A 19,630-nucleotide genomic window follows, 5' to 3' on the forward strand; every position below is an offset into this window, starting at 1 on the left:
TATATATGTTAAATAGTAGACCCCACTCACAAGCTGTGCTTTTTGGGGACTATGTTTGGTTTGGTTTTCAATAAATTAAATTGAATTGAATTGAATTGAATTTGAACCCAACAACATTAAAAGGTCCAATATTTTCTGCAAAGAGAAAGAGAAAAATGAGGGGAAAAGTCAGAACCTATATTTTCTGCAAAAAAAAAGGGGGACGGGTCCGGAAACTGTTAAAAAGGAGACAGATTTAGAAGTTGCCGGAATAATATTTTTGCTGTAGCCTGACATCATTTTTACTCCCTATCCTATCCGCTATCCATGGGCGAGACGAGGCACCTTGTCTATGCCGAAATATTACTCGCAAATTTTAGGGGCCGAGCCTATTGAACTCGCTCCATCTCACCGAACCGGAAGTGTGATGAACACTACGACAAGCACAACGAGAGAATAATAGTCTTTATCTTCAGAACTATTGAATGACAGTCTGAATTAGTTTTGCATTGATGATAGTTCAAACTCTAAGATACTCTTTATTTCAATAATCAAAGAAGCTTCATAGGTCAATTTTATTCTTTATTAAACTTTTGATTTATAGTTTCTATTTGATTTCCAATTGGCTTAGGCTGTAATATCAATAAAGTTAATATAGGAAAGACTAAAGTATCTTGTTAAATTGTTTATGCTGCCCTCTCTAGGCCACTTGTGATCAGTTTCGCGGGAACTACGACGAGCGGGCTGACTTCTTTTCAATGGTCGAGATATCAACAAAGTACCGTAAGTTCTATATAAAAATCCTTGTTAGTGTCGTTTTTGTGTGTGTTTTTATTGAGTTATCATCGCCCTGTATTTCATAACTCTTTAACTCATGTACGGTCAGTTTTCTGGTCGAGATTCGATCTTACAAATTGGCAAACAGGTCCTAATTATGATCATATCTCGGGCGGCTCGGGCCGCGGATTCCCGTCCTGTGCTGTGCGAGCCGGAGCTGTGCGATGCATTGCCACTAGTTGCAACCCGACGACCCTGCCGCGCCGCTAGCTGCACGCAGTGCAGTATACAGTACGCCGCTGCTAAGTAACTGCTGTTTTTAGTGTTGCTGATGTTGTAGAAGCCAGGGACGTGTTACAGAGATGGAGTGGCAACTCTTCGTAATTCATGCAAACACATGTTTGGGTTCAAGGCGTTACAATCATATTGACAATGGGATGTCTAGCATTCCACTACCCTCTACGCTTTGAAGTCATGCTCCGGCACCGCTCTATTAGTAGTAGTTGCAAGACGAAATTCGGAGACGAAGAACGCATTTTACCTTTCGTTGAATTACAAGTGCTCTTTATTTCACCGTAAAATTTTGAATTTAATACCATTTGATTTAGAATAGTTTAGGAAAGAATTCAATATTTTAAACATGTATTTCTAATTTCTTCGTAATGCGCAAATCAAAATGAAATGGAAATTAACATGTTATTGTTACTAAATGTTAGGCCCTCGGGAAAGACCTGCTATAGAATCTAGTGCTATGTAGGGTAAATACCTAACGTTAATATTTTTCTATAATGCGCACATTTCCGCATATTAGTTTTCTATCTTTTAATCTGGGATATTTTGATCTTTCAAATAAAGTGCTCCGCTAAAGCGTGTTCCAGTGTGCTTTTAAACTATTTGCTGTTAAAATTGTCAATTTTACACTGCATTTTGATTCGCTGCTCCAATTCAAGGTACACAAATGCATTGTTGCCATCACATTGAAAGAGAGAGCGAATTGCAGTAGGGGCCAAGTATTTCTACATTTGTAGATGTGAAGGTGCTAGTTTTAATTATTGATGCTCTCTTTTGTCAAAGCACATGGGTAACACCTGTAGTTGAACGCGTAACTTCTCGGCGGTGCCGCGCATGACTTCAAAGGAGAGCAGTGGTCTCTCCTTCTCTAGCACCTCCCTGTAGAAGCCTAGACTTCTACTTGCCGGTTCGTCGTAACAGACATAGACGCGAGTAAAACATGACATAGGCGTGTTAATATTGAAAATGTTCACCGAAGTTATATTTTATGGATTTAATTCTATTCCTGGCTTGCCTCCCAAGCCAATCCTCAGACTCAGAGTCAGAATACTGCCAGATAGGGCCTACTTGTGAACTTGTTGAAGTTGAATAGGGCTCTAGATAGTAGAATTCTAGTACTTTTTGACTGGAGACTAGAAATTAGAAATAGAATCTAACATTAGTGACATTGTTGCGTGTTGTGTAGTATCAACACTGCTGCAGCTGCTGACATTACTTACACTAGTAGGCGTTTCTAACAGATCAGAAATGTACCTTATTGGCGAAGCAACCCGTAGGGGGTTCTAATTTAGTCATTGTTAGTACCTAGTTGTATTAAAGTTTCAAGTTTCGAGAACCATGCCAATCTAGTTTAAACAGTATAATGGAGTCATTGGTGTTCTGAACACTCACCAGTATTGCTCACTGTTTATGATTCTTAAGTTAAAATGAAATTGTAGTCTGTATATAGATAGATCATCGATCATTTAGATGCTGTAATCTTTTTAGGACAGCCACAATGGAGACTACAAGTAGTAGAATCCCCTGGCCCAAATTACTGCAGTTGCATCTGTTTATTAATTTCCATCATCAGTCAAAAATATACAATGACAGAAGGTTCTATAAAACTTGAATGGTACGGTACTTAGTTAGCTGAACAGAATTATGTACTGACCGTTTGTTAACGTGTCATGTTACACAGTGTGTCAATACACTCACTAGAGCTGTATTTATTTAATCATTTTATATAATCAATATAGAATGCATGTACTATAATAGGGCAAAATGGTGCAGATAAATGGACATTGAATTTCAATTGTCTTGTCACCTACACAGATGAAGGTTGAGACTCCCGAGATTTCATGGCACGGACGCGATCCCGTCTACAGCATAGATTTCCAACCTGGCAGTCATTCCTTGCGCAGGATAGCAACAGCAAGCACAGACACAAATGTCCAGGTATCTATTACTTTAAGTTTTAAATTCTGTGGCCAATAACAACAAAAGATATCCATGGTTAATGTTGGTACTTGTCTTGTATCCTAGGCAATCTGGCCACTTTCTGAGGGTGTTTCATAAAGAATTTACAATTTGTAAGTCTAACTTTATGGTAAGATTGACTAAAAATTATGGAATACTGTGTGTGTCTTCAATGTTGCTCAACTTTCTAATAAAAATGAAGATTTTGGAGACTTTTTCATGTACAGCCATTGATATTCCATAATACAAGATAAAATGAATAAAAAAGAATTATTCTGTAAACATTAATGATAATTTGAAGTGGGTGGTAATTAGTCTAATAAAATCGAGCAGGGAAACTAGTGGCGTACCATAATTTTTAGTCAATCTTGAATTTTAAGTTGGACATAAATTCTTCATGAAACACCCCCTGGAGAAGTAGATATTTACTATGCCTCTCATAAATCTTCATTCAGCTACAGTCATTGCAGATACCATACATGTAGCAACAACTATGCATATTAATACTGTTTAGTCATCCATTGCTGTAGACCTGATCCCATAGCAGAGCCTGCAATTATTTTGAATGACATTTTTTTTTTTCAAGGTGGGTTGGCCTGTCATCAAGCAGAGCCTTGTGACAATTTAAAATTTCTGAAGTTTGAGCCCCTCCTATTAATTGCAGGTGATCAGTAGAAACAATAGATTGCTCACAATCACAGATATTCATATATATTGCAGTTACCAGGTATGTCGTGAAGACATATTATGATAGCATTGATCATTAAACAAAGCTGTTTAGTCTACCCACCTTCGCTAATTTTTTTTTTCTATTTTTGAATCACCATCCTTTTGCTTTGATGAGCTTTTGTTGCATTCTTTTTTGTTGTTGTTTGTTTTACATTGAAATGAATAAAAGTAGTCTTGCCACGCCTACTGCAGAGAAAAAGGGAAAGAAGTGGTGGTCGCTGCACACAAAGTACAATTCCTCATACCGCAACAGCATGATATAGTTGCCAATCATTGGTATTGTGATATTGGTATTACACTGTATTAGCGTTTCCATAGTCTCAAGTTTTCCTTGCATTTTTGCACATATAGATCACAATTTTTCTTTTTCTCAACTCGAATGTCAGTGACTCTATCAGGGTAGTGAGATGAAAGGTCACATATATACATACTACCCTCTACTACTCCTCACAGTCTTCTGAATTTTTCTTGGAGGTCAGATTTTCATAAAATCATTGTCTGCAGCTCATAAACTTTAGTGGACTCACTGTCTGAAACTTGCTTCAAGTTCTTACCAAGGCAAAATAGGAAGTTACAAATCCCTTCCATAAATTTCCACTCAGCATGTACAGTATCTTATATACAGTAGTTGTCAACAACCTCAAACCTTGGCTTCCTATTAAAGTATACATCTCTCTGTTCCAGTTGTAGACATTTGTCCAGGTTTGGTTGGTATACTGTAAAACGAGGAATTTTCGCGTGCATTTTAATTTCGCGAATTTCGCGAGCGCCAAGATTCGCGAATTTAAAATGAATGCGAAAGTCCTTGCGTACATTATACGCATTGAACGCCAGTGGCATTTCGTGAAAATTTCATGCCCCGAAAAAGGCTGTCGGCTCCAATTCGCGAAAAATTCATGCCGTGAATATATCATGTTTTACAGTAGGTGGATGTAGATCATGACCTTTAAACTCAGCTTTCTGTATCTCTCCTCCTGTTGTGTGTTTTTGTCCAGGTGTGGTATGTGGAAGTAGACAATGACGGCAAGGCGCAGCCCACGTTTGCAGCCAGCCTGTCCAGACACACCAAGGCAGTCAACGTGGTGCGCTTCTCTCCCGATGGGGAGCTGATTGCATCGGGAGCTGATGGTGAGCCAAAAAATGAATGACATTTCCTTTGTGTTCTAGTTCTTGTTTTTCGTCCCTTAATGGCAGGATATCCCCCAGCAAGGTCTTATTGCTGAATTTAAGCAGGTAGTTGACTGTTCGTAGTATGAAGTGCTCGAATTGCGACTGAAACATGACTCTGCCACAATTTTTTAGTATGAGTACATTTTTGTGCTTCAAAAAGGAGGCTTTTTTGCCTCATTATTTTATGTGTAGTTCTAACAGGAGCACCGGAGGCTGTTTGCCTCATTATTCTACGTGTAATAGTTAAATGTCTGCTTGTGAATATGGGGTACCTATCATTATTTACTTTGTCCCTTTTTGTTGATTTTCTGAGTGTGATATTGTAATGCATTTGATTTCACCAGGTCATTATCTATTTGTTTATTCATCAAGTTGATAATTTGCTTATGCATTCCTCTTTCTCCCAGAATCACATTTATTTCATTTTGAGGAATATCTATGGTTCTGACATTGAAACAAATTGCTTCTCTCAAGATTGTCATTGAAATTAGTTGATTTGCTGTAGCCCACCACATAGCTATATGAAAGTCTCTTTTGTTGTTGTCTTTTTAATACCATGCTGATTATTCTGTATATAGCAAAACAAGTCCTCTATTGATTAGATTGTTTTGACCTCTTTTGAGTGATAGTTAATACCACATTTTGCTGTTGTTTGTTTGCTGCATATTCTTTAAAATCTGTAGATAGCCTAATGATCCTGTGGAAGCTGCAGGATGTCGGCATTGTGGCGCCCTCGTTTGGCAAAGAGGATGAGGACTGCAAAGAGACCTGGTCTGCCATCAAAACCTTCAGGTACATGAGTTCCTATTTGCTTGTTTGTTTGTTTCTTTATTTGTTTGCATTTTTGTTTTGTCTGTTCAATGTTTTGATTTTTCATTCTGTAAATGATGGCATGTGAAAGATCTATATTTTGATACTCTATATCATGTGAGCATGAGAGCGATACATGTATGTACACCGTAGAAGCTACCACAATAAAAAAAAACCAACTATACAAATTAGTAAAGGCTATAGAGTACAATGCAACATTACGTCCAAGGAGATGTACTGTGTGTTTGAACTTTTCTCTTCTGCCACCAATACTGAATTTTCACTCATATGTTCTCTCTCTTTTTCATTCACCTTTGCCTATTTGATGCAGAAGATGTTGAGATGTTCCTTGCCCAGGTTTCAAAATGTCTATTATTAAAAGGGAGGCAGTCCTGAGATTTTCAGTGTACTGATAATTAAGAATAGTAAAAAATATAACCTTTCACCAGTTTATATGCGTGGAAATTAAAAACTGTCTCCAAACGCGATTTTTGACAAATAATTCCTGCAGGCGATCATATAAGAGCCTGTAAAAAGATCCTACGTCGTTGATGCCCTACTCTCAAGTTGACAGGCATACCTCTAAAAACCAATTTAAGTGTTCAAATGATTAGTTGTAATTTTATCATAAAATGTGAAAATATGTGATTTATCATTTTAAACAAAATATTTCAAGCTTAGTTAAATATAATTCATGTAAATTAATATTGTAAACATACATCTATATATATCTTTAAAATCAAATATACCATGTACTTGACATCAAATAGGCACTGTCCTTTTCTAGCTTCTGTCCGTGTTGCATACTACTTTGCGTACAAACCACTCTCGCGCGCGAATTCTTACCATACTTATGTACACACAAAGAGATTTTTCTCCTCCCCACCAGTTACTGGGGAAAATCTCTTTGTGTATACAGTACTCCATCTAGCTGAGTTTGGCGTTCAGACCGAAGATTACCATAACAATTAGCGTACGCATAACGAGCAGAACACGGCTGGGAAGAGTTGTGCCTCGGTGACGTCGGACTCTCCGCCAAGACTCGCTCATTAGCATAGTCACCATGCAGATTCACACTTTTTCAACAAAAAATTATGAGCTTATCTGGTGATTTGAAAGTTTGTTTTTGGTGAAAGTATTTCATTTGAGGTACCAACAACAACATATTTTTTTTTAATTTGTGAGGACTGCCTCACTTTAAATAAAATTGTCATTTCAAAATGTACTTTTCAGATCCTTTTGTTGCTGACGAATTACTGTTGCTATTACACGCTATTTTATTATTAACTAAATTGCCTCGGTTTTACAATCTTGTTTTGTTTGTAGGGGTCATTTAGAAGACATCTATGACATATCCTGGTCGTCGGATGGTTCGAGAATCATCACGGGATCTGTTGATAACAGTGCCATCATCTGGGATGTGCAGAAAGGTGAGTCATAAAATAGCTGTGACAGAGAGACTTTGAAGTCACAGATATTCAGAAATTTTATGAAGTAAGAAATGCCTCATCCATTTAGCGAGAATCATATCAATTCTACATGCTGTGTTGTTCACTGAAATAACGGAATATGGTGATAATGTTGCTGTTGATGATGTGTTCAAAGCTTTGCTGAGTTTGGTGCTAAAAAACGGCAATGGAACTGAGCTTATTTAGCTCCATTGCCAGCCGTCGACTCACCTCGAATATCACAATGTATAGGAGCTAGTTATTTTGTTGTTATATTTGTTTCATGGAAAATGAATAAAAATATCTCTTTGAGGCGTATCTTTTACTTATATATGTAGTACATTGTATATTGTTTGCTCTTTCTGAAGAAAACCCATACAATGTAGATGAGGCTGGAAGCAAATAAAAAAAAACCTTATATACAAACTATAAATTTGTATCATCAATATAGTCTCTATTCTCATCAACAGTAATAGTCTACCTCTACCCTGATTCCTTCATATTACTAAAACCTTGGTATTTATTGTTCTTTACACCCTTAGAGTGAATCAAGTGTGGATCATCGACTCTATATTATTTCAGCGTTTTCCAGAAGAGATGAAATGATCCTGATAATTGTCTATTCTTTGCAGGAGAAAAGCTGGTTCTTCTGAAGGACCATCGCAGCTTTGTGCAGGGTGTGGCATGGGACCCAAAGGACAAATTTTGTGCTACCATCAGCTGCGACAGGTAGTGTTATTGGTGTCTACAGCAAGTGTCCATTAACTGTAAACACAAAATTATTTGCGTATTTTTTCTCCGAATTTTTCCCCAAAGTTACGCTACTTTTGGCAAACACAAATTCTAAAACCCCTCTTATACAATTTTGAGTGCAGCTTTTGGCTGGTCCTAATATTCTAATGCCTATGTGTTTTGCTGACTAGTAGCTTTCTGTGTAGGCAGTATATTGAAATGGATCGTTTGTGTTTGCCAGTACATTGATTTTCATGCATGGAGATGTCAAAAATCGCATTCTGTCTTTTGTGAATTGGATGAAATATTTTAGTTAGCAATTATGCAACACTTGCGATAACATATTTCTGCTCTGCTCAGAGGGAAAATTTAATTATGTGCAAATAAAGATGTTTACAGCAGGCAAAAAGTTTACTCTACAAACAATCACAGCCTTGTGAAAAGCAGAGAGTTCAGAATAGAGTGGGCAAAAGATTGACACATGATAAAGGGACTTATTTGTGTAATACTGTATACACCATATATTTCGCAAGTCTAAATTTTCGCGAATCGGGATTTCCAGACAATTTCGCGAGTGGTTAAATTCGCGATCGTGGAGTCCTGTACTGAACGGAGAAGTGTACACGTGTATGTCACATTCACGTCGGAATCAGAGTCAATATTTTCGCGTGTCTCTTTAATTTCGCGAATAGCACCTGACTCGCTAAATTCGCAAAAATAAAAACCTTGCAAAATATTCGGCATATACAGTACAGTGCACTCCCGTTACAACGAACACGGTTATAACGAAATTTCGTTATAACGAAGTAAATCTTCTGGTCCCAAAATTATCACCATTAAAGTCTATGGTACAAAATTCGCTTATAACGAACACGGTTATAGCGAAATTTCCGTTATAATGAAGTCTTTTCTGAGCGCCACAGACAAAGAAAAACAAAAGAAATGTGCTCTGTTATAACGAAATGCGAATTGCTTTCGAAAATACGTAGCGGAACAAGCATTTATAACGTCTCTGCATGGGTGTTCGCTCCTTGTGTCACGCACAGTTTCTGAGGGGAACTTGTTATTGTGATACCGTCACAGTTATCCCATCACATTTCACATATAGCTTTCCAGTGTATGATGAGTATTCAGCAAACATAATATGATATATAGAAATCTATACGTGGTTCCTTGTTTTCGTTATATATTGTTTTTTGTTCGGTTATAACGAAATTTCGTTATAACGAAAGAAAACTGCTGGTCCCGAGCATTTCGTTATAACGGGAGTGAACTGTATGTCACTGAAGACTGGTATGAAGATTTCTACCAGCGTTTTGGTCCACAATGGAAACCCAAAAACGCTGCATTTACTGTCACCATTCTACGTTTTTCTTTCCCTTTTCAATGATCCATTCTGAACTTGGACGATTACCTAAGCTTTTAATTACATGCTTTATTTAGGGTATTAGTGTCTCAGGTGAGTGATTTTCAAGGTAATCTGCAGGTATCCATGTTTTTGTGTGTGCTCTGGCTTCTTCACAGATCACTGAGGGTGTACAGTCTCCAGAGCAACCGATGCATGCATCACATCAACAAGATGTCAATGGCAGCCACTAGTAATAATGGCGAGGTAAGACCGGTTCCTGTATCATTTGATGTGTGTGTGTGTGTGTGTGTGTGTGTGTGTGTGTGTGTGTGTGTGTGTGTGTGTGTGTGTGTGTTTGTCTGTCTGTCAGGATGTCTGTGTACTGTAAAAGTGGACTAATTTTTCGCGCTTGGCTGGGTCAGAAGAGTTTCGCATGTTTTTAATTCCGCGGAATCAAGACGTCACGCACAGGATTGTATGGCAGGCAAAAATATTCGCGTGCTTTTATTTTCGTGCTAGTTTCTGGTTGCCCGAAATGCGCGAAAATTTCCACTTTTACAGTACCTGATGCTGGCCATTTCTGTACCTGCTATCTGTTCCCATTTAAAGCCAAAAGGGCTCAAAATTCATCTTCCACCAGTTGGAATTTGCTTGAATACATCCAAAGGATCTACCCAGACACTTACCAGGCTGACACGATTTGCCAGGATGATGAGTTGTTTTGGAGTATTTTGAGATCAAAAGTGTAGAATAATTTAATCATAGTTCACGACTTTTATTTCAGTAGAATTCTCTCCATTCAGTATTGTGGATAGGTAGAACGTATGCGACGATTGATCGTTTCCTAGTAGTTGTGTATTCAAACAAGCTCTGTTTACTCAAGAGCGGAAGATCGATGAGTACTGCTGTTGCCCAATATGTTGATTATTGATAATTTGATTGTATAAAATTATGCAGCAACCACAACCGGATTTACTCTTAGACTGTCCGGGGAAGCTTTTTAACTAATATTTCACATTTTCATCATTAGCCAATTGAAATTGTGTGACTACAGTGTTATTTCACACATTTCTAATGATTATGTGTGCATTTTATAACAAAAATTAACAATTCTGCAGGGACGTGAGAACTATATTGTCACTTTAATGAGAACATTCCTAATTAGGAAAGAAGAATCAGTCAACCGTGGTGTTCCTATCTTTGACAACACCATTTAAAGGGGTGTATGGGGGGAGATGGGTAAAAATTCTTATTTTTTATCATTTTCTCCCAATACCATGACGCAAATCTCTCGTTTGAAGAGGCTGCACCCCCGTAAATAATGCCAGTGTATATCTTGGCAATCAATGACTTAAAAAACCAAAGATATAAAACACCTGTTTCTTGACCCTGGCCTAATCTAAGCATCAGTCATCGCCACAGCGCCACAGGGGGGGGGGGGGGGGGCACCGCGAGAGGAGGAGATTGTTTTGGTTTTGGCATGGGCTATGTAGCTCCATGGTGCGTGTGTGTGTACGTGTGTGTACGTGTGCATTACACATTGTCAGCTCCGGCAAACTGGGAATGCTCTCCTTCTTATTCCTGTATTTTCGTTATTTACGGGTCAATTTTTTTCGTTCGAAATGTAAAATGGATGACCATAGAATTTCTCAATAGAATATAAAATTGAAAACTTTAGAAAGGATAGAGAAAATTGAGTTCACTTTGAATGGTCTGCCACAGGCAGATATCCTTATCATGCTCTTACGTAATACGACAGCTGCTGGAGTCATTAAACCCTGGCTTGGCCTCCAGGTTTGTCACGCCTGAGCAGAAAGTTAATTTGCAATGGACAAATACTTCGACTCCCAACTCCCAAACGAAAAATCTTTAACAAGGTATAGCACCCCATCAGCTTCATGGAAGTGGGGTCTCGCCTCAAACGAGGGATTGACGGCATGCTTCCAATTTTCTGAATTGTGGGCTCGGCAGGTATGCATTTCTTTTTGTTTGTTTGGGATTGAAATGTGAAATGAGAATTGAGAGTAAGCTGAAGTGGGCTGATGGTACCTCTTGTCATTCATATAATACCGACCACTGTCTGTAGTAGCCAGTCCTACATGACGCTGTATGTGCGTTTATTTGTCAGGCATGTGCTTCTGTAGTTGCACAGTGACATAATCAGTAGTACGCTCAATTATCTTGCATACGTGCTGGGGGAATTTGAATGCATATCTATGGCATAATGGAAATCCTTTGTGTTTTCAGAGCATGATGAAGCAGTACAGGATGTTCCACGATGACACCATGAAGTCCTTCTTCCGACGTCTGACCTTCAGCCCCGACGGCGAGCTCCTGATGGTGCCCGCTGGTTGCCTGGAGATGGGAGAGAGCATCCTCAACACAACCTACGTCTTCTCCTCCTCCTCCTTCTCAAAGTATGTCCGCTGCCTTGACCGCAAACTTCCAGTACACTGAACAGATCCATGAAGCTTGAGTGCAATTTAGAAATGAAAAGGGATGGATTTTCCCTCTTCTTTCCCACTATCATAATTATCAGTCCTTTTGAATACCGTTTACTTTCATATTTGCAAAGGTTGTCTTCTTGCAAATTTGTGACTCCACTGGCTTGTGTATTTATCACCACATAGAAATTGTATTGCCACCTATTTACAATGTGTGTCAATTGTCTCAGTACATGTGACTCAGTGCAAATACATCAGTCATGTACAATCTATGCAATTATTTCCAAGCTGTTTCCTCCAGTTGGCAAAATGCCGCAATACAAAGATTTAGATTTAGTAATGAGGTAGATATATGATATATATGTGCTGTCTCTGTGCTGTGTAAGCCTGTAAGATGCAGCCAAGAATGTTTTGTGGTGGCTTCTGTGATCATATTGCTATTTTAATGGGAATTCATAATGCAGAATGTGACCATGTTAGTGCACCGTGGTACATGCATAGTGATAGCAATCACTTCAAGAGATTGTAAGTGAAGTGAAAACTGGAATAATCCACTCATTTTTATACCCCCGCCAAACGAAGTTTGAAGGGGGTATATAGGAATCAGCGGACGGTCGGGCGGTCGGGCGGTCGGTCGGGCGGTTGGTCGGTCGGGCGGTCGGGCGGTCGGTCGGGCGGTCGGTCGGGCGGTCGGGCGGTCGGTCCGTTGCAAATCTTGCGTCGCGAACTACTTCCTCAGTTTTCAACCGATTCCCATAAAACTTGGCACAGATGTGTGCCTTGGGTTGTAGATGTGCAAGACGTATTTTTTGACAGTACCCAAAAGTATGTTGCCATGGTAACGGCATATTATGGGGAAAAATGGGTACAAATCTTGCGTCGCGAACTCCTCCCACAGTTTTTGATCAATTTTTATGAAATTAGGTACAGATGTTCATCTGAATATGTTAATGTGCAAGACACATATTTCCGCAGTGGCAAAAAGTGCGTTGCCATGGTAACGGCATGTTATTGGTAAAATATAGGGCAAAATGCTTCATGGCAAAACTGCTTCATCAGTGTTCTTCCAATTCTCATGGAATTCATATTGAATGTTTGTCTTAGGATATAGGTCAGCATGACACATTTCTTGACATGGACAAAAAGTATGTTGCCATGGTAACAGCTCACATATTATGAGCCAAAATGATGGAAAATTTTGTGTTGCAAACTACTTCCTCAGTTTTTGCCCAATTTCCATGAAACTTGGTACAGATGTGTGCCTTTGGTTGTAGATGTGCAAGACGCATTTTTTGACAGTACCCGAAAGTACGTTGCCATGGTAACAGCATATTAATGGCAGAAGATCAAGGAAAGATCTTGCGGATTTAACTACTTCCTCAGTTTTTTGACCAAAGCTTATGAAATGTGGCACACACCTTGATCTTGGTGGGAAGATGTGGAAGACATATTTTTCGGACGTGTCGGAAGCTGCGTTGCCATGGTAACGGCATATAAATGGCAGAAGATCAAGGAAAGATCTTGCGGATTGAACTACTTCCTCTGTATTCGACTGAAGCTCATGAAATGTGGCACACACATTGGTCTTGGTGGGAAGATGTGCAAGACATATTTTTTGGACGTTTCGGAAGCTGCGTTGCCCTGGTAACGGCATATTAATGGCCGAAGATCAAGGAAAGATCTTGTGGATTCAACTACTTCCTCAGTTTTTGACAAAAGCTTATGAAATGTGGCACACACAATAGTCTTGGTGGGAAGATGTGCAAGACATATTTTTCGGACGTTTCGGAAGCTGCGTTGCCATGGTAACGGCATTTAAATGGCAGAAGATCAAGGAAAGATCATTCCTTGGGTAAGACTATCGTCACGGGGCGGGGGTATTAATCACCTTCAGTGATATTTTTTATTGTGGCAAGGATTGAGCATGCATTGATGATCAAATGAGAATGGAGGGGAAGAAAAGGAATAATGAGAACTTTGGGTCAAATTTGAGAGTGTTGCAAGTGAGAAGAGTCAAAGGCAATTTGGAGGAATAGCAAATATGAATGCAGATTTAGCTGCCAGAGGACACGGGAGAATTACATTTTTTTCACTCTTGTTTTAAATTCAAGCTTAGGTTATGCGCTAAAAACTCAAATCAGGTCACTCCTTCTCTTGTGAATCATACTTATACGTTTGTTAATGCCAGTGTGCTGCTTGCGATACAATGCATTGCATAATGAAATCAATTTAGGTGGCAACCTGTCAGTAAAGACCACCTTCTAAGTTTCCCTGGGGTGGATGCTCCATGCAGGTTGGACCGTAATATTGTCACTGAGCATCTCCTCCTTTCACCCCCACCAGACCGGTCCTGCACCTGCCCGGTCCCAACAAGGCCACCATCGCCGTCAAATGCTGCCCGGTTCTCTTTGAGCTCCAGACCGCGCCCAAGGCAGACGGGGAGGCGGCCAAGAAGGTGGAGATGACTCCGGTAGACAATAAGGATGGAGCAGAGAACTCGCAGAAAGATGCAGAAAGTATGAGCAAGTGCTTCATTCACAGAGACAGTTAGGCTTAATTCATTAGCTTTGGGACCTAGGTAGAGGTTAAATATTGGATCTCTCCATTATATCAGCCTTTCAGGGTAAAGGGGACTGAGCAAGAAGGTAAACTACCTCACTGTTACTTGGGGAAGGAGAGAAGTACATTAATAAAGAAAGTTTTTAAAAAAAAAGATACACAAGGAATGCATTTTTAATGTTTTTTAAAAGCAGAAAAAGTTTTACTTCAGTATGCAGTGAAGAACCCCCCCCCCCCTATCGACAATGCATGGTAAAACTCTACTTTTGTATGGAATTGGACTGTATGTGATGTATCTGCAAGATGTTGGTTTTTATTCACAGGATTTTTCCTATTCTTTCCTTCTTTTAACCACATACCAAGAATGTCATGTAGGATTGTTTTGTGTGTGGGAAAAGTGTCATGAAAACTTAATGCCTCCGTGCAAATTGCAATGGCAGTTATATCATTATCTTCACTTCTCAAAAAATCCACAGTTCTGATCAAAATATCATGTTTCCATGGTATTGGAAAGCAGAATACTACTTATATCTTCTTTTTGGTATTAGATGGGAGACTACAGGAGGTAAAACTTTTATTCCCTCTGCAAATTTGCAGAAAATCAAAACTTCTCTATCAGAAAAAAAAAAAAATCACTCCAGATGGACATTACTATCCTCACTTGGCTCTTGACTTGATGATCCATTATCTTGATGTTCAACTGGCAGTATGCTAGGAACTACTGGAACAGATGAGTTGATTACTGGCCTGCTTCTGTTTGTCGATAAAACTGATGTGTTAATTTGCGTAGATGCCTGTCATGAATATTGGTTATAACATCGTATTCTATCATCTTACTCTACGCCATACTAGGTCCCATGGATACTGGGACCACAGCCCCTGCTGCAGCACCATCATCATCGTCATCATCATCACATGGTTCCAAAGCAGATGAAGGCCAAGAGAAATCTGATCCAAGTAAAGAAGTGAATGAGCAATTAGCCAAACAGACCCCAAAACCAGAAGTAAAGCCAGAAGAGGCTCCCAAACTATTTGAGTGAGTATGCTGAAGAACTATACCTTAGCTCCTGGTATACAATATATTCTTTGCAACTGATTGGCAAATTGCCTTTACACATCAACGTAAATAAGCACTAAATTGATCAGTGTTTTAGTAGTAGCCATGATAAAAATCATGGGCGTACATACTCGAGCAGGATTCGAACTTACGACCTCCTGATCACCGGACAGGCGGCGTTATCTCCACTAGACCACCGAGCTTTTGCCCGTCAGCAAGTGTTGGTTATAATCCTTATAGCATGCAGCGGGTACTGCTTTATTATTCAAATTCAGATGACGCCTGTGCGGTGATCAGGAGGTCGTAGGTTCGAATCCTGCTCGAGTATGTACGCCCATGATTTTTATCATGGGTACTACTAAAACACTGATCAATTCAGTGCTTATTTACATTGATGTAGGGCAATTTGTCAATCAGTTGCAATGAAAACATCTCGACGGAAGAATTTCATGAATTTGAACAATATATTCTTGTCGACATTCTTGTAATGCACAGCTTCATTGCAGCATTGATGTCTATTTAATACAAGAATAATGTTGGATCTCTATTTTACTCTCAACAACTCTCAATGAAGCAAATAGAGTATGGAAGTGTGATTTCATAGTCATTCATTGCCATGGAAACTGGTTGTAAACAACCTCACATACCCAGAATATCTGTGAGTACAGTGATTGCTATAATTAAACCGTGCTCGAACAAAAGACTGTGACATCATCACTTTTGTACTCTGTGCTTTTGAAAAATTGTGATATCAGAGATGCAGAGAACGAGCATGGGTTTAAATTTCAATCCTCATAAGCTTGCATTGGGTATTGAGTGTATGGAAGTTCTTTGTTTTTCTTTCCATTTCAGACGTGAGAGATTATGGTACAATTTTTGACCTAGCTCAAAATTCTTGAAATCCTTGCATCAAGAAAAACACTTGAGGTTCTTTTGAATTACTTTGTCTTTTTTGTAGTCTGCCGTACCGCATCGTTTTTGCCGTGGCAACGGAGGATTCCATACTCCTGTACGACACTCAGCAGAACATCCCAATTGGTCTCATCTCCAACATCCACTACCACCAGCTCAGTGATGTCTCTTGGTAAGATCCTAAATTCTCTTTTTGTGTGTTTTTCACAAAGTGTCGCCGGAGGCATTATGTTTTGGGGTTGTCCGTTTGTGCGTCCTTCCATTCGTAATCAATTTTTGGGGACAGCGTAACTAAAAAACCGTTTGAGGTATCATAATGAAACTTGGCATGTATATGTATGAGTGGGCGAAGTTTATTGTGCCTATCAGTTTTTGGGTGCCCATGCCATAAGGTCAAAAGGTGAAGGTCAAATACTCAAAATGTTTTACTATATCCCCCATATCTATGCAATTCCTGAAGGTATTTTCTTGAGACCTGGTGTATACATGTACTATCAAATAAATATCCTCCAGAGATAGTTTCGGGTCGTAGATTTAATGGTGATATCAAATATCAGGTAATCAGCAAAGTCTGTTTCCAAGTTTCTAATCATCCAAAATCTGGCAGAACTTTGCATGCCTGTATTTTGTCCATTTCTCAGGGAGTCTGGCGTTTAGTGTGGTCTTAATCATGCTCCTTCCTGTGGGAAAATGTGAGATTTCAATTCGGAACAGGAGCTGAGGTTCAAAGCATATATACTGTATACGCTATATATTTCGCGGGGGTTTTATTTTCGCGAATTTCGCGAGTTGGGAGCTATTTGCGAAATTAACAACACGCGAAAATATTACCTTCCAAAATGAATCCCTTGCCTTGATGATATGAACATTTCAGTACTAGTATACCATGTCATGGCTTTACGAACGGACCATACTGGCTAAGCTTGTTTCCACACGTCCACGTCTACTTATGAATACTGTAGAGAGCCAATCCATTATTGCAAGGGGACCACTCGTCAGAAATCTAGCGCGATGGACTTAACCACTTAAAAAATGTTGAATTCTAACTTATAGTTCGCAGCGTTTGGTGAGTTTTTTTCATGCAGTGTATAACTAGTATCATTCTTATTTGCTAGTAAGTTGACAATTCACTTTCTTTGCCACTTCATATTTTCTCTGGTCCCTCAATCGCGAATTTAACCACTCGCGAAAATGTGTGACAGCGGCAATTCGCGAAAATTTATGTACGCGAAAATTATAGCGTATACAGTAATTGCATGCATCCACTGTCACTGATACAAGCATTAGTGTCACGCTCATTTTCCCATTCTTTGTCATACCAGGTCACCTGATGGCAGGATTTTGGCCACCTCATCCACGGACGGCTACTGCTCATTTATAACCTTTGAACCTGGTGAACTTGGCAAACCCTATACTGCACCCGCCCCTGCTGCAGACAAACTGAATGATGTGAAGCCGGCCCAAGCCTCGCCCGTGACATCAGCGGCGAGCATGCCCGAGCCAACCAATCAGGGCACATCGACTTTGAAAACAGCCAATGAGAAGGTGCAGGAGCCAGTGACAGTGGTCAGCTCTGTCCCGAGATCGTCCAGTGAAGGGAGTGGGGAGGTCAAGAGGATAACACCTATCAGGGTCCAGCCATCAGGGTTAGTAGAGAAGCAGGCTTAGGTGCACTTGGATGGTGGACTTATTGTAACCGTATCCCTAGGTCCAGTTCATTCTGATTATGATGCATGCCATTGATATTTATTTCTGTATTTCAAAAAATGCATGTGTGAAAGAGCCAGAAATTACTTGATTTAGGCACATTGGCAGCACTTGCATCCAAGCATTCACATTGTAACCAGTGAAATCACATACTTGCAGAAAACCTGTATTCCCATTGCGAAAAGGACACTAAACCTCTCCAGTCTGGGTTGATTTTACGGTCAAGTAGTCAAAATTTCAATAAATCAGTGAACATCTGGACGTAAACGAGCAAGGAGTTTTCATATAGCAACAAAGTTGCACTGATTTCATGAAGATTTGTTTGAATTTACATCACATCTGACTTAACACGTGAGTTTAGTTTGATGTTGATTATGCCAATTGTCCAATTGTAATACCTTCGTTTGACTCTACAGGGCAAATGCAATCAAGGAGAACTGTAAAACAGTTCTGAAAGGTTTAGAAATGGTTTTATTATGATCATTCATCAGGTCTGTCAATCAGCCCAGGAGAATTCAGCTCACAACACTGTCTTCACCAACCATCACTCCATCACCTGCAACATCGTCCTCCACACCTCCGTCCCAATCCTCCGTGCCAACATCCAAGAGTCCTCTGGTAGCCTCAAGCGCCCCCGCTCCATCCAAACCAATCAAAGATGACAAGCAGGAGGAGGGTCATGACAGTGCGTCCACGTCAGAGACAAGGAAAGATGTTAGACAATGCCCTCAATTGTCAACACAGAGCAAGGTGAAAGGCGATGATGAGGTCATTGACCTCACAGAGGAGGATGAGGAGGAAGAAGAGGAGGAGGAAGAAGAAGAGGATGATGATGACTGCATCGATATGATTGAAGTTGAGGAAGATTCTGCCCCACCTGCAAAACCTGTTCCAGTGAAAGCTCATCCACTACCCCCCAAGCCATCAGCGCCGGCTTCGAGGAGAATAACCACCATCAAACTGCTCTAGGCAACTGAGGTCACAGTTGGTGTGTGTGTGTGTATGTAGTGCTGAATACACTTCCCATGCTATTGACTCTCTCTCTGTAGATTGTACAGAGATGATTATGTGTGATTAATGTACCACAGAGTACCAGTTCGTGGCACGTGTTGCCGGTTCTTTGGAGAATTCAGCTCATTATGACTTCCTAAGCTCTGCATTGTGATGCCGCTGAAGCCAAGATGTCAATTCACCAGGTCACCAATAGGTATTATTTTCTCTTATCAATTCTCATCCCAACATAACAGCAATGATATACATGATATTTTTTTGGGGGAAAAAAAACCCTATAAAAATTCTGATACTATACACTGGATGGTCTACCTTGTGTTCATAATCAATGTCTACCACAGTTTTATTTCTTTATTAAACCAGCAGCATTTAATCTGACCACCAGAAGATGGAATTCAAGTCAATGCAAGTCTGATGAGCTGACCACCAAGCTACCCTTTAGTATCATGACTTCGTCTGTTGAGAATGAGAAGGGCGTTGTCTCGAACACCATGGGTTTAGTGGCAACTTAACACCCTTAGTCTATTACAACTGAGTACAACTAAGTCCCCTTGTTACACTGGTGCCACCCAACTGATATAGTGATGTCATGCTTGTATATTCCATTTGATGCAGAGGCCATATGTAATAAGCACAATGGTGTCTAATTTTATTTGAATACTCTTGTGCATCAGGCATTGAAAAACACTTACAACAT

The 19,630-nt window shown here is 39.8% G+C and overlaps 1 protein-coding gene across 1 annotated transcript; it reads left to right on the forward strand.

The window, feature by feature from the left end:
* The first annotated feature begins 733 nt into the window (after nt 1–733).
* LOC139737233 (chromatin assembly factor 1 subunit B-like) lies at nt 734–18,891 on the forward strand. Its single transcript, XM_071647908.1, has 13 exons — nt 734–762; nt 2,863–2,985; nt 4,731–4,863; nt 5,589–5,697; nt 7,042–7,145; nt 7,796–7,892; nt 9,420–9,507; nt 11,491–11,660; nt 14,031–14,203; nt 15,099–15,282; nt 16,262–16,387; nt 17,538–17,861; nt 18,414–18,891. The coding sequence occupies exons 2-13, from the start codon at nt 2,863–2,865 to the stop codon at nt 18,889–18,891; spliced, it is 2,109 nt and encodes a 702-aa protein (XP_071504009.1). The 5' UTR covers nt 734–762.
* The last annotated feature ends 739 nt before the right edge of the window (nt 18,892–19,630 follow it).

This window comes from Diadema antillarum, unplaced genomic scaffold (genome assembly GCF_040938485.1).
Source record: "Diadema antillarum isolate AM-2024a unplaced genomic scaffold, OU_Dant_1.0 seq00000687_RagTag, whole genome shotgun sequence".
Classification (NCBI taxonomy): domain Eukaryota; kingdom Metazoa; phylum Echinodermata; class Echinoidea; order Diadematoida; family Diadematidae; genus Diadema; species Diadema antillarum.